The 15355-nt window shown below is 45.9% G+C and overlaps 1 protein-coding gene across 2 annotated transcripts in view; it reads right to left on the bottom strand.

The window, feature by feature from the left end:
• Positions 1 to 1695: 1695 nt before the first annotated feature.
• Bcar3 (BCAR3 adaptor protein, NSP family member) overlaps positions 1696 to 15355 on the bottom strand; it is a 110649-nt gene continuing 96989 nt past the window's right edge. For both annotated transcript variants that reach the window (XM_028881449.2, XM_028881450.2), the window contains 5 exons: positions 13947 to 14062; positions 10257 to 10428; positions 8795 to 8906; positions 8330 to 8542; positions 1696 to 2317 (listed from right to left, as the gene is read on the bottom strand). In XM_028881449.2, coding sequence (XP_028737282.1) covers positions 2139 to 2317; positions 8330 to 8542; positions 8795 to 8906; positions 10257 to 10428; positions 13947 to 14062 — 792 coding nt within the window. In that variant the 3' untranslated portion in view covers positions 1696 to 2138. The remainder of the gene's footprint in view (positions 2318 to 8329; positions 8543 to 8794; positions 8907 to 10256; positions 10429 to 13946; positions 14063 to 15355) is intronic.

The raw sequence follows: 15355 nt of genomic DNA, 5'->3' as shown, positions 1-15355 counted from the left end.
GTACATATAGTGTGCACATATACACACACTAATGCACCTTTTAAAGGGTGGCAAACTTAAAATTCTAGGTTGTAGTTATGGAAATACAGTCTAGGATTTGAAGAGTGTCATTGTATTAAACTGACCACACATAGAGTCTCAGACTTGGTGCTAGTAGGCAGATGTGATGGTTACTTTGTCAACTTGACACAAATAGAAAGTCACCCAGGAAGAGAACCCCAGTTGAGGCATTGTCTTCATCAGGTTGGCCTGTGGGCATATCTGTGGGACATTTTATTAATGATTGATGTGGAAGGGCCCAGCCCTCTGTAGATGGTGCCACCTCAGACAGAAGCAGGAAGCAAGACAATAGGCATCATTCCTTCATGGCCTCTGCATTCTTCCAGGTTCCTGCATTGAGTTCCTGCCCTAATTTGCCTTGCTGATGGACTCTAACCTAGAAATTGTAATAAACCATTTCCAACCCCCCCCCCTTTTTTATCACAGCAACAAAAAAGCAGACTAGGGCAATATATTTAAGATGGCCATGTTGTAGTGTAATATCTAACCAGTCCTCTGAGTACTATTTAATATTGTGAAGAAACCTTCATGACTTATTTTATGGCCATAAAACTTGGGGTATGATTTAAATACTTCAGAGATAAACAAGCCAGGCGTGGTGGCACACGCTTTTAATACCAGCACTTGGAGGCAGGGGCAGGCGGATCTCTTGTAATTCAAGACTAGCCTGGTCTATGTGGTGAGTTCCAGGACAGCCAGGACTACATAGTAAGACCATGTTGCAAACAAAAAGACAATAAATATTTGTCTTCCTAACTGTTGGTAGCAGAATACTTTAAAATCTTACATTCAAAAATTTTTCAAATGGACAAATGGAAAGTCTACTTAAATACTAGACACTATTCTTTTGGGGAAGCCAGAAACCTAGAAAATGAGCCTGTAAGATTTGTGTATTTATCAGCTAGAGGAAACGATTGGTTCATATGCTTTTTTTATATTATAGTTGATTCAGAGTATAGCAAATACTTCATCAAAAATGTTAGGGTTTGCCTTCACATGGAGATTCTGAGTACATTGGGATGGTGTGGTGGAAATATCCCCTAAACACTCATGTATTTGGGGAGGTCAAGAAGATCATTGAACCTTTAGGAGGTGGAGTCTTGCTAGAGGAAGTATGTCACTGCGGGTGGGCTGTATTTATAGCCTCACCTTACCCTGTTCTTGCTCTTCCTTGTGTGTAGATGAAAAAGATTGGAGCTTCCTCCTGCCATGATGTTCTCTGTCCCTCTAGAACCATGAGCCAAAGTAAACCCTTTCTTCAAGTTGATTTTGGGCACAACAAAAAGTAACATAAAAGGGTTAAAGGATACCCAAAGAACTATGAATAGGAAAGCATTGCTTCAAGTGTGTCTTGGAGGGCTTGCAATGTGGTAGAGCAATTGTATCATGAAATAGAATGGCAGATGACATCTGGGCGCTCAGTCCAGCTGTTAGCAAGCACTTTCCCTAGGCCTTCTGCAGCAGAATTCCTTTGGCTCACTATTCATTCTGTCTTTACAGCAGAACCTGTAGATTTGCAAACCACTTTCGTTAACTTTGGTTTAATACGGGGGTAGGGAAGAAAGTTCCTTAGAATCCAGGAGTTAGACTTGTCATGCTGAGGTGAATCAATATTAAAGAGACAGGATACAGTCATTTCACAAAAAAAGATATATTTCCACTCATGACTATTTACAGTTTCATATTCAAAGAATATCATATAACTGATACCTTCTGCAATGTTTTCATGCTTTTCTTTTATATGCCTCTATTTACATTTATATGACATGAAATTAAAACTAAGATGGTCAAATACCATGATATTAAACAACCAGCAATATAGCTATGTCTTCTTAAATTTGCTGATCAACATTAGCAATAGTTATCTTAATAATAAATTACCATTCATTTAAAAATCAGTAGTAATTTTAAACAATTCATAAATAAGTACGCTCTGTGCAGTTTACACATTTAATATCCTGTGGATATTCAAAGCTTTGTCTTATTAGGTTTGCACATTATTACTTTATCGGATGCTGAGTATTCCCATCAGGACTGCAGAAGCTTCCGGTCATGCCCCAATGTCTTCTGGGTGGTTCTCAGAGCTCCGCCTGCTTTGCAGAAGGAGGTTCCAATTTACGTGAGAGCGCGGTTAAAATCTGGTTGAACTTCTCATATCTCTCCGTCTGGTTGACTTCGGCACCCTTGCTGCCCCACAGCAATCGCATCTGAAATTCAGTCTTCAAGATTTCACTCATCTCTTCATCCGGTTGAAAATCTAATCAAAAGAAAACAGGTAAGTCCAGTTCTGCCTCAAAGGGTGGGAAGCCTTCCTATTTTACAGTAGAATTACATGAACTTCCTCCTCTCTCGGAATTCTAAAAATGCTTCCATAGAAAAATGTAGGACTCCTCATTGACCAGCTCAAAGACTCCACAGGCCTGTGTCCCCTGTGAGGAGTGTTGGCTGGTGTCTTGTCTGGATTGGTTTGTAACGACTTGACTTGCTGTGATGCAGCTATTTTAGCTGTAAAATTTGGTTGATGCGAGTAAATTTATAGTTTAGTTCCCTAGTACTTCCAGCCAGCCAGTCTCTGTTCCTGCCCCATCCTAGAGAACCACAGGTGAGTTTTGCTGCTTTAGAAGTCTGATAGAAATGGAATCACGTGATTATGTTTGATGGGGGAATGTCTTTTTGTACGCGCAAATATGTGTTGCTCTTATTGGTTGATAAATAAAGCCGTTTGGCCTATGGCAAGGCAGCTTAGAGGCAGGCAGGAATTTCAAAGAGAGAGACAGGAAGAAGGAGAGGAGAGGTCAGCCTGCCATCCAGGGAGCAGCATGTAACAGCACACAGGTAAAGCCACAGAACACATGGCAACATATAGATTAACAGAAATGGGCTGAGTTTAAGTGTAAGAGCTAGTCAGTAATTAGCCTGAGCTAATGGCCAAGCAGCTTTAATTAATATAAGCTTCTGTGTTTACTTGGGTCTGAGCAGCTGTGGTACTGTCGGGTGAGAGATTTGTCCTTGACTGTGGGCTAGGCGGGACACAGAAAAACTTTCAGCTCCATATGTTATGCACTGTCAGGGTTCTTTCACTTTGTATAATGGTTTCCAGACTGTTCTGTGTGTGGCATGTTAGCAATAACACATTCCATTCAATTGTTGATTAATAGGCATTTATATGGACATATCAGATTCTGTTAACCCATTCACTAAACTGACGTACTGGGAGTAATGTCAACGTGTACAAGCCCGTGTGGACGTTCATTTCTCTAGGCAAAGAGTTATTGGGCCATACAGTAAGTCTGTGTTTACTTTGAAAGAACTAGTAATAACTCCGGTTTTATATTCACTCGTAACATATGAAGATTCCAGGGTCTCTGTGCCTGAGTTTTGTCAATATCAATTACAGCCATTTGGAGTATCTTACTGCAGATAAAATTTCCATTCCTAAAACAATTTCTTTCCTTAACAATTCTGCATCTTCTCTGATGTAGTGTCTATTTAAATTATTCATTAGGTTTTTAAGGTCTTTAAGCTATTTAAATTACTCATTTGGGTTTTTGGTTTTGGTTTTTGAGACAGGGTTTTTTTGTGTAGCCCTGACTGTCCTAGAACTCGCTCTGTAGACCAGGCTGACTTCAAACTCAGAGAGACCTGCCTGTCTCTGCCTTCTGAGTGCTGGAATTAAAGGCATGCGCCACCACCCAGCTACTCACTGTGTTTTAAGAGGTCTTTAAGCTGTAATTCTTTCTCCTAAGATGCATGTTTAACAGTATTTCCCCTGGTAGTATCTTGCTTTTTTTACTTAATGTTTTGCTTAGGGTTTATATTTTTTATGTCCAAAGAAATCTACCTGTCAGGGCACCATGAGTTTCTTTTATGCTTTCTTACAGGAACTTTTTATACTTTAAAGGTGAAAAATATAAGAGCTAAAGTGATTAGCTCTATAGGTTAGCTTCAAGCAACTTTTCTCGAAGTTCATCCAAATACTTTGATTATGCAATATCCAATGTCATATATACTGGGTGCTTTAGTATCTAATGAATTGTATACTCTAATTATTTGCGTCACAATGCCAGACCTGAGAGGACTTCGTGTGAGTCCACATGTGTGTCACAGTAAGGGGCTGTCTGCTGTAGTGTTTTGAGACAGCGTCTTTCATTGGCCTGGAACTCCTCAAGCAGGCTATGCTTGCTGCCAGTGGACCGGGGACCCTCCCGTCTCTGCAGTGCTGAGTTTACAAGCACATACCGTAACTACCACGCCTGGCTTTTTATGTGGATTCTGCAGGTTGGTGTCAGGTCCTCTGCTGACTGAGCCATCTCCCTAGCACCTGAGCACTCTGTGAGAACAACAAGGATCTGCACTCACAATGCAGAGGAGAGTCCTAAAGTGTAGCTCTGAGGTAACAGCATGCTTTTAAAATGAAGTTGATAGGCCTCTTTTGGCTGGCACAGTACCTTGAAGGGTTTGTTTGACAAATTAGATGCCTCGGCTGCGTTCTTGGTCTAACACTTGCTTCCTTCCCAAGGAGGCTGTTTTCCTTCAGCGCTGCAGCCATCCTCCACGTCACCAAGGTGACTCAGTTTAAACCCCTCCCGAGCTGCAGCCCCCTGGGTCTTCAGTGTAGTTGGTCATCCTCCAGTTCACACTTCATACTAGTTCAGGCTTAGGCACTGGACTCCCCACTCCCCACCCCCCACTCCGAGCTCTCTCAGAATTCGGGGTTTTACTCTCTGGGTAGAATTCCTACCTCAGCCTGTCTCTGCTTTCTGGTAAATGACTTTTGTGTTTTAATAATAAAGGGGGCTGAGGGCATGGCTCACTTGCTAGAATGTTTGCCTAGCATGCATGAAGCCCTAGGTTCAGTCCCCAGCAATGCATAAATCAGACTTGGTGGCTCATGTATACCTATAATCCTAGCACTTGGGAGGTGGAAGCAGAAGGATCAAGAAGTTCAAGGTCATCCTTGGTTAGATAGCAAATTTGAGGTCAGTCTGGGATCTATGAGACCCTGAGTCACCGAACAGCACAGCTATAACTGAAAACAGTGGAATTTCTTTTCTTCTGGAAGTTATCTCCACATGCTGCCCCTCTGAGCAAATCACGTCCCCGAGTGTGGCATGGCACACACTCTGCACTTGCCACTGTGTGCTGAGATGCCTCTGAGCACCGTGGGGCTCACCACTTAGTTCAGTGCAGCACACACGGCACCTGTGATGAATGTTTCTCAACCTGTCTGAGGACGCGGCTGTCTTCTTCTACAGAGCTTAAGGAAGTTCAGTTTAGACAGCACTTTCCAGGCTAACTAGGAAGGAGGAGGAGGAGCACAGACAATCTAGATAAAACACCTTGTGGCTACTGGTGGACATTCATTCTTGACTCTGCTCTTTATTATTCCATCCCTTGGCAGAACATGGAAGAAAGGAATGCAGGACCCCTAAATTATCGGGAACGACAGGACATAGTTTGGGGAGGATTTAGAATCGTGACAATGAACATCTTCCGACATATATGGAAGGTAGCTCAGCCAGTAGAGTGCTTGCTGTACCAGTACAGGGGCCTGAAGTCAGTCTCCACCAAGACTCGACAGATGGGCATCATAATTCAAAAACGCTTTGCACAGAGGGTCAATATCCGGAATAGACAAAGAACTCAAAAAACAGAGTCAAGAAGACAAATGACCCAATTTAAAAATGTGCTATGGAGTTCTCAAACAAAAATGGCTAAGAAATACCTTAAAAAGTGTTCGCCATCCTCAGCAATTAGGAAAATGCAAATCAAAACTGCTTTTGAGATTTCATCTTACCCCATTACCCTAGTCAGAATGGCTAAGATTTTAAAAAAATAAATGCTGGTGGGATTGTAAACACTGTGGAAATCAGTGTGAAGGAGTCTCAAAAAACTAAAAGAAGATCTACCATATGATCCAGCTATACCACTCCGTGGCATGTGCCCAAAGTACTTGGCATCCTACTCCACAGCTACTTGTTCAGCCATGTTCACTGTGCTCTATTCACAACAGCTAGGAAATGGAAACAACCTCAATGTCCTTCAGCTGATGAGTGGGTAATGAAAATGTGATATATATATATACATACACACACACACACACACACACACACACACTATGATTGTGCAGAACACTATCCAGCTGTAAAGAAAGTGAAATAATGAATTTTGCAGGTAACTAGGAAATACTATTCTGACAGGAGTAACCAAGACCAGGAAAGACAAGTGCTTCATGAAAAGAGACCGTGGTGAGTTGTGTGGGGAGCTCTAGAGAGCGGGAAAGTAGGACACAGGTGCTATGAAGGGGGAAGGGGGGGTTGCTTTATCCTTTCTCCCACCCCGTTCCCAGTTAAAGGACACTAAGAATGATTGAAAAAGCTATAGAGAAACATAGTTTATGTTTACTTATGTTAGTGTGTGTGTATAATTTAAATGAAGGTGTGCGTGCCACCAGGGGTGATAATGCTCCCTCCGAGAGCCATGGTCCGTCTAACAGGAACCCTGGTGTCATAGGAAACCTTTCTTTTAGTCTTTGGTCAAGGGGTTCAATCGACTCCCAGAACTTGAAGGTAAGACCCTGTTGCTGAAGATACCACCTACTTTAGACACGGGACCTTGAGGAATCGAGCTGGGACTGACCTGGAAGCTGCCTCCCTGAGGATGGGCTCTCATAGTGTCTGAAGGTGCTATGCAGGGTGCTGCCAGGGGAGAGACGCCATCAACAGTCCTACTCAGCTGTAAGGCCTGTGGGCCACAACTGTCACTATTGCAGCACGAGATCTCCAAGGGCTCAGAAGTGGCACTTAGAGGTGACCTACAGCGTCTAAGTGGATTGCAGGCCCTCTCAGTAGGAGGGGATTCAGGCCTGGTACTGTTAACCTAGCCAGCTAGTTATGGCTGATGAGGTCGGGGAGAACCTACTACGACCACTTTCCTAAACAAGTATACTTCCCAACTGCATTCTATGATCAACTCTTCCGCCCTCATCAAAACAAGTGCTTTCTGCAGCAGATGGCGACCCTCAACAGAAATCTCCAAGTGGTCAAATACAGAGAACAGTTGACCGTGGGCTGCCCATCTCCCAGCTGATCATCTGCAACCCAGTCTCTAAGCCTGAGGCTCAGGGAACATCAAGGAAGAGCATGTGGAAAGAGTATATTAGCCAGAGGACCAGATATGTGCTCTGAGGTGCTGTCTTCTACATACGATAGGAGTGGCAGCCATGAAATCTCAAAAATAGGTCATCGAAACTAGACCTGTACAATGGCAACACCAGCTGACATCCCATAGTGGATGGGGGAAATTTTACAAGGCCCCACCCCGAGATGAAGTGCTGTGAACGGCTGCTGAGAGAAGAAGAATCAGTCCCCTCAAGGAACAAGCTCCCTGTTAGGTTATCCAATCCCCTAAACACATGCACATATGAACAACACTAAGTGGACTCTGCAGATTGTATTTATAGATAGATATTTGTGTGTGTGTGTGTGTGTGTGTGTGTGTGTGTGTGTGTGTGTAACAATAGTTAAAGTGGTCTACATAGGGAGACAGGTGAAGGTGAGTAAGAGTATGTGTATGGTAGAAATTACATAAACACAGTACTCATTAAAAAAATGAAAGTTTAAAAAAACAACTGGGCATGGTCACCTGCGAGGCGGCTGAGTGGTTCAGAATGTGCACCGCTGCAGAGGGCCTGAGTTTGGCTCCGAGCACCTGTGTCAGGCGGCCTACAGCTGCCCGTAACTAGCTCAACAGGATGCCGCCTCCGGCCTCCCCGTGCACCTCCACCCATGCTGTATACATGTCTACCGACAGACACATACAATCAAGACACCGTTTTGTTAAAGGCGGGCATAGTATGTACCTCTAATCCCCATCGTGGGGAGACAGAGATAGAAGGATCCCTGGGACGTCGTTGGCCAACCAACCTAGCCTCCATAGTTAAGTTCCAGGCCAGTGAGAAACGCTGACTCAAAAAAGGGGTGTATAGTGCTTGAAGAAAGACATCTGAGGTTGACCTCTAGCTTCCACACAGGTGCGTGTGCGCGTTCACACACATACACACACACACAATGCAACCCATTTCTTTGTATTTGTGTGTTCTTAGACATTATTGAAATGGGAAGTAATGAGCAATGACATAGGAAATGGAGTGTCTACACCTTAATCTCTTCTCGTTGGTCATTTTCTAACTGAGGGCATTCATGCCCCCCCCCTTTTTTTTTCCTTCATTCTAATCCTCACAGAGAGGATTCCAGAAACAAGTTCCTACCTGCCAGGATCCTCTCGGCATTCATCCTGTAGCTCTCCGAAGCCTCGGCCATGAGCCTGGCTGTTGCCAAGTGGTTCAGCATAATTTCACAGCTCTCGTCATTTTTTTCCCACATGTCAGTTCCTTCAAAAGTGACAGCCTGGCGTTCCATTAAGGTCACAAGAGGCATCAGCAGCGGGACTGATACACTGCTTGGTGAGACACTTGCGGACTCTGAGGAACGAGGAGGAAAGTTCCATATCATGTTTTGTTGACAGTTAATAGACCAACTGGTAGTCTGTGTTTCATGTAGCAACTGCAGATCTGTACATGCGATGCCACTGTGTGGTTATAAACCTGGAGGGGCCGGCATCAGCCTTGCCGCCGCCGACAGGGTCTTACCTGCGCCCCGTGAACAGCTCTGACAACAGATTAGGAACTACTCCCGGAGCAGCCCCAGCACTCACCCCCCCCACCCCGGCTCACCTTTGCCCTCATGCAGGACTTTGCTGAAGGGCTTCAGCTGCTTTTCATAGAGGATGGCTGTTTGAGTGTAATGGTGCCGCAGAGCGGTCCATGTCTTTTCTAACCTTGTGATCTGCAAGGAGGAAAAGTTATGATTTCAGAAAGCTGCTTTTTAAGAATTACCTTTCTGCTTAAATTTTGGAATAGGTAATAGATGTGCATGACAATGTCAGAAGCAGTTGTGAGTTGAGAGAAAAATGTAACCCCTCTACCCTATTCTGCACAGTTCTGATGACTCATCCCACAACTCTTAGATGCTTGCCTGTGCATAGTTTGAAAAAATAAAGATCTAAAAGTAACTACTACATTTATAGTTATTTTGTGTGTGAGAATGGGTTCTCTCCTACCACATGATTCCAAGAAATTTCTGGTAAGGGTACTTAATTTATTCAGCATCTTGCTTTTAAGGTTGTCGCTCTTTTTAATGAAGGAAATTATGTGCCAAGAACACTCTGACTTCCAGGACATGTGACTGCAGCTGTGTCCCTAAGTGGCAAGGGCGAATGTTTATGAGCACCTGGCAGGATTTCAGAAATAACCGGTGTCTAGCAAACAGCCCAGATAAAGACCCAGCAGTGTTGATGCTGCTGGTCTGACCTGGCTTGCAGGATCGACTCGACTCCTCTAGGTTCTCTAAGCACTCACACAGGGGAAGACAGAAGACCTCGCTTCCCTCTAGGAAGCCCATTCTATTTGACATTCTTCTGAAAACATCCAACATCCGTCAATGCAGACAAAGTCAGAAGCTGGACCTGGCAAGTGAGAGAGCTAGCCATCTGTCTTAAGTAATTTGAGGGAGATACTTTGAAACAATCAGTCTAGGTCAGTGGTTCTCAGCCTTCCTAATGCTTCGACCCTTAATACAGTTCTTCAGGTTGTGGTGACCCCCAACCAGAAAATTATTTGCATTGCTACTTCATAACTGCACTGTAATGTAAATATTTGATATACAGGCTATCTGATATGTGACCCCTGCAGAAGGGGTCAAAACCCACAGGTTGAGAACTGCTCGTGTAGGGACTCTCTGATATAAGTTCCTTAAATGCCTTGGTTTCCCCAAGGCATTACCCAAACTGGCCACACTCCTGATTACCCAAATGGATACAGCCTCTGCCATGCCCTGCACTCCAGCATGGGGTCTTGTCCTAACTGGTTCTTCAGAAATATCACTTGTTAGTGGGGCTAATTCTTGTCAAAGATGAGATGTGGACTGTCAGTAGTTACCACAGTTTTTATGAACAGAGCTAAAATACCGAGGACAATACTCTTGGCTGCCTCTAACCAAGGCAGCTTTCACTAAAGTTCAGTTTATCTTTAGAGACTGGCTGGAACAGTCAGACATACATGGTATTGATGAACAGAACTCTCTGCACAGTGTTGAATGCACACTTGTGTGGGAGGCTGCACAAAGCCAGTGTCTCACCTGAGGCATCTCCAGGGCTTTCATGATGGCTGAGAAAGAATAGAGGTCTCCCATGGCATCTTTCAGTTCCACAGCCACCTGGATGATCTTATTGAGGGTACCTGCTCGGTTCTCCAAAGTGCCCGTGCAGCCCAGAATGTCCACGGCAATGCCAATGGCCATGGTGTTGTGTCTAAGTGGGAGGAGACCAAGAGTCAGGCTCAGGTCAAGAAGATGAGGATAAAATGGCCCTAGTCATCCAGAAGAGGATTATTTGCATGCCACTGGCTGGGAGCCAGTTTGGAAAGCTGATCTCAGTAAAGCCCATCCCACACCAGGCAGAGAATGCAGTGTGGACTCAGAAAGTAAGATGCCCTTGGATAGAACCAGGTTCAACCCTGCACATGGGAGCAGGAAGAGGACCTCAGAAGTCCATGTGGCTACATGGCTCCCTCTCCTGCTATGAGAGGCTTAAGGAGATACCAGGTCACCCAACAAACAGGATGCCATCCCTAAGGAAGACTAGGACCACCACTTAGGAATGGAAACAAAAGAAAGATTATATTTGATCCAGAAAGATGTCATGGGTGTTAGAACAAGAGGAGGAGAGGAGACGAGAAGGGTGTTCTGTAGTCCCAGGACAGATGCCACAGAGTGATTGGAGAGGTGGACAAAGACTAGAGGCCAGGCAGGAATTTGCTAAGGTCAGACCCTAATAAAACAGAGCATCTACAACCCCAGTCTCCCTTTTCTCACCCTAAACTACATGGGTCAAACTAAGAGACTTAGGGCAGGAAATGGTGACTTTTCTGTACGTGACAATGGGACCCTGTGAACAGGGTCAGTCAGCATCAGGAGACTTGGACAGTGACCTCTTTCTTTCCCTCTGTAAATCTAAACCCAGGAATTCACTGCACTGGGTCAAAATAGTCTTAATTTTCTAGGCTACTGTGCAATCGCTGGAGGTAAATGTGTAGCTGTGATTCCTAAGACACCATGTGTCTTTCAAACTCTAGAGTCACGCTGTTCTGAAAGCTCATAGCCGGGGCTGTTGCTCCTTGCTTGTTCCTTCTGTGCCTAGGTCCTTGGTCTCTCACCCTTCTTGAGTTCAGCCTTCCCAATTCCCCTAATGCCTGTTAACTAAGTAGTCATGAGTTCTGCTGTCTCCAAGTGTCTTTACATGTGTATTGGGGGGGAGGGAGGCTCAGTCTGTAGCTTTCATGTTAGTGGCCAGCAGCTGTAGGTATTCACATGTTACCAGAAGGCTATGGTGTGTGTGTGTGTGTGTGTATGACTCAGTCTGTGGTTTACATGTCAATGGCCAGCAGCTAGAAGTACTCACGTGTTACCAGAAGGCTGTGGTGTGAGTGTGTGTGTGTGTGTGTGTGTGTGTGTGTGTGTGTGTATGACTCAGTCTGTGGTTTACATGTCAATGGCCAGCAGCTAGAAGTACTCACGTGTTACCAGAAGGCTGTGGTGTGGTGTGGTGTGTGTGTGTGTGTGTGTGTGTGTGTGTGTGTGTGTGTGTGTGTGTGTGTGACTCAGTCTGTGGTTTACATGTCAGTGGCCAGCAGCTAGAAGTACTCATGTGTTACCAGAAGGCTGCCCCAGGAGTGAGGTAGGAAATCAGAAGGCAAGGGTAGTTTTGTATTTGATTCAAGAGCAAGAAAATGAAGTCACTGGGCAGTCCAAGATCCCTTCAGCCTTGGCCCTTATCTAGTTAACACACGGTAACTAATCTAAGTATCCCCCTGGCTCTGTGGGTAGATCCCACAGTCAGAGGTGGATAGGAGACAAATTAGGGTGCAGGATTCTAGACAGCAAAAAGAAAGAAAGCAGTCAAGAGAGAGGCACCATGGCTGCAGGCTGTGGCTTAGGCTCAGGGCTCGGTGCCAGCACACCTCTCGGCCAGAAAAAAAAAATCTCTGGAGATTTCAGACCGCACTGTATCCCCCGGGAATGAGGAAGTGAGAACAACCGCTCCGCCCAGGCAACACAGGGGAAGTGAGATGTGCTGCTGGGCATGAGGAGAAAGGGGAGGTTGGAACTGAGAAGTCTTGTCAGGAAAAGCAGGCAGTTCAGAAGTGGGCCATGTAATTCCCCAGAGCCTTACACCCCGAGTCTGCCTGAACAAAGTTGCCAGTGGGCACTTTCCAGACATCTCTCCCGCTCCTGATGCCCGATCCCCACCCCCACCCCAGTGAGGCCAAAGGTATCTCCCCACCCCACCCCCACCCCCCCGGCCCTGCCTCACTCCCTCAAAGCTGTCTGTTGGTGGAGACCGTGTCTGTCTCCATAGACAGCCCAGGCTGGCCTGGACTCACAGACTGGTCTCGAAACTGTGACCCTCCTGCCTCTGCTTCCCCAGTGCTGGGATGACAGACATGTAATCCCATGCTCGTCTTCGTAAAGTTATGTGAAATAGAGCCTTTGCTTCCTAGAGGCCAACAGCTGCTAGCACATGTGGATATTTATACTTAAATACTAAAAATTTAGAAGTTTTCATCTCTCAGCTGCACCTGCCACCCATGAACGGCGGCAAAAACAGTCAGTGGTTTGCTCACATTCCCTGCACTACAGAGAACTCAGCTGGTCAGGGCTGTACCCGAGGATATTGTGGAAGCCATAAAATTAATCAGGGCTACTGGGAAATAGTTTGCACAATAATGAGTGTGTGTGTGTGTGTGTGTGTGTGTACAAGCGCATGCACAAAAGGCCAGCTTTTATGGTAATATTCAAATCTAGTCTTGTGCTTTTTGTCTTCAAAGCATGTCTCATCTCTAAGCATTCCATGTTCAAGAGCATGGTTTTGTTTATTTGCTTGTTTCAGAAAGGACTTTATTATGTAGCCTGGGCTGGCTTTGATCCTCCTGCTTCAGCCTCCCAGGTACTGAGATTATAGGCATTCGTGTGTTTTCATGGACACCTGGTGTGATGGTCAGGACTGTCAAGTTGAGAGAATCTAAAACCAGTTGGTAGATGGGCCTCTGGGGGATTTTCTTAGCTGAGGTAGGAAGACGTGCCATGTGGGTGGCAGTGTCCCCCAGTTGGGATCCTGTACTGTACAAATGGACAAAGGCACTGAGCAGCAGCTGACAGTCAATGTTCTGTTTTTCCTGACTGTGGACAGTGTGAGCAGAGCTTTCAAGTTCCTGCTCCCCACCACGCGGGACTGTGAACTTAAATAAACGCTTTCTTAGGATGCATTTGCCAGGGTAATGTAGTAGAGCAACAAGAAAGGAAACTAAGCCCCCGGGGGTTGTAGTGGTTTTGAAAAATGGCAGCATGGTTTCAGAGCCCTGGGATCCATAGTTCTCCTTCTGTCCACCCCTTAAAAAAAAGGTCAGAATCCGTTCTCCTCTGCCTGACTCATCAAGAGGTCTTAAACTTCGGAGACAAAGTGAGATGCTCATGAGAGGTAGAGCAGGAAAGGAAGGCGTGGTGTTCCAGCTGCAGCCAGGCCACAGCTTCAAAGCCACTCTCCAGCCCCCACTCAAGACCGGGCCCAGGAAGGTGTGGTGTCCCTACTCACTGCACTGTCTGCTCGCTCATCCAGGTATTCTACAGCTCAGGCTGGAGAAGAGCCGTGTGGACCCTGGAGTGACATGACTCCAGGACAGGCTGCTGCTGCTGCTCTCTCCCCCTGCATCCTGCTGCACAGATGTCTGCACGGAGCTGAAAGTGTGGGAAACGCAGAGACTGTGTGCTCACCTTTCTATAATGTCCAGGCGCAGCTGGCGTCCATGAGGCAAGGTAATGAGTTCCAGTCCTGAGCTCACACCCATGCTCCTCTTCATGTCTTCCGAGACTTCTAGTATCCTAGCAACCTGTCAGGAGCCAAGCAGAAATTCGCTGGATCAGGAAGTGGGTTGGCCGCAGTGTTAATTTAGCATGAGGAAAGAAATACAGTCCATGGAAATCCTGTGGCTGCAGAGAGAATGCGCTTGTATTTCTTTGAGTGACAGCATAATCTTAATATACATAATAAAATATAAACTGCTGGCCGTACAAGCCTGAGGACCTGAGTGTGATCACTAGCACCCATGTAAAACGTCAAGCATGGGGGTGTGGGCCTAATCTTCAGCACTGAGGAGGAGGAGACAGGTGGATCCTTGGGGCTTGCCAGCCAGTCACCCTAACCTAATTTGCAAGCCCCAGGTCCATGTGAGAGACTGTCTCTCAAACAACAAGGTAGATGGCACCTCAGGACACCTGAGGTTGTCCTCCGACCTCCACACTCTGAACATGTGCATATGTTCTCTCTCTCTCTCTCTTTCTCTCTCTCTCTCTCTTTCTCTCTCTCTCTCTCTCTCTCTCTCTCTCTCTCTCTCTCTCTCTCTCTCTCTGTCTCATTCACACACACACACACACACACACACACACACACACACACACACACACACACACTGCTTCCTTGCTTAGTGGGCAAAAGACTGAGGGAACTCCTAAATGGTCTCTACAACCTGCAGATCTGGCATGCATTCATGCCCAGCCAAGGAATTAATCATTTGTTCGAGCTTTGGCCTGACACAGGCTGGCTCCTGGAGAGACATTTTGCTGCCAACAGCAAGGCTACATGCGTGTGGAGCCCACCAGTCTCTTCCGTGGAAAAGCAGAGTGCCGTCCAAGCTCCCCTCTGCTCTGGGCTTTGCCATTCATGTTCTCACTTAACAGCCATGGCTGGCTGCTGTTCCCCTAATCATGCCTCTCCTGGGTGCAGTAAGTGCACCTTACGGCTGGAAACCATTACAGACATATGTGGTGCTTTGAAACCAACACACCCACGTCTCCTCCAGAGAGGTTTTCCTGAAAGAAAATCTGTCTGAGCCAGCTCTCATCCCAACCCAATCCTTTTCTTTTTCATTCATTGATTAAATCTGTCCTTTGAGTCTCTTATAGTGTGTTCTTTTAACCACCTCGTTTCTCATGTGTCTAATCGCAGTTTAATGGAATTGGGTATTAGACCTGACCATTTCTAGTTGGTACACATCACGCCTGAAGGAGGACGGTGGACTCAGCATGTCTCTAAACTGGGGCCATGTAGCTCACTGACACACTGCAGTGGGACCCTGGGGGCCAGTGGGTCTAACCAAGTCTGGACATGTCGCTGCCACACGATG

The sequence above is a fragment of the Peromyscus leucopus genome, chromosome 6 (genome assembly GCF_004664715.2).
Source record: "Peromyscus leucopus breed LL Stock chromosome 6, UCI_PerLeu_2.1, whole genome shotgun sequence".
Classification (NCBI taxonomy): Eukaryota; Metazoa; Chordata; class Mammalia; order Rodentia; family Cricetidae; genus Peromyscus; species Peromyscus leucopus.
Note: the sequence above shows the minus strand (reverse complement) of the source record. Positions and strands in the feature narration are given on the sequence as shown.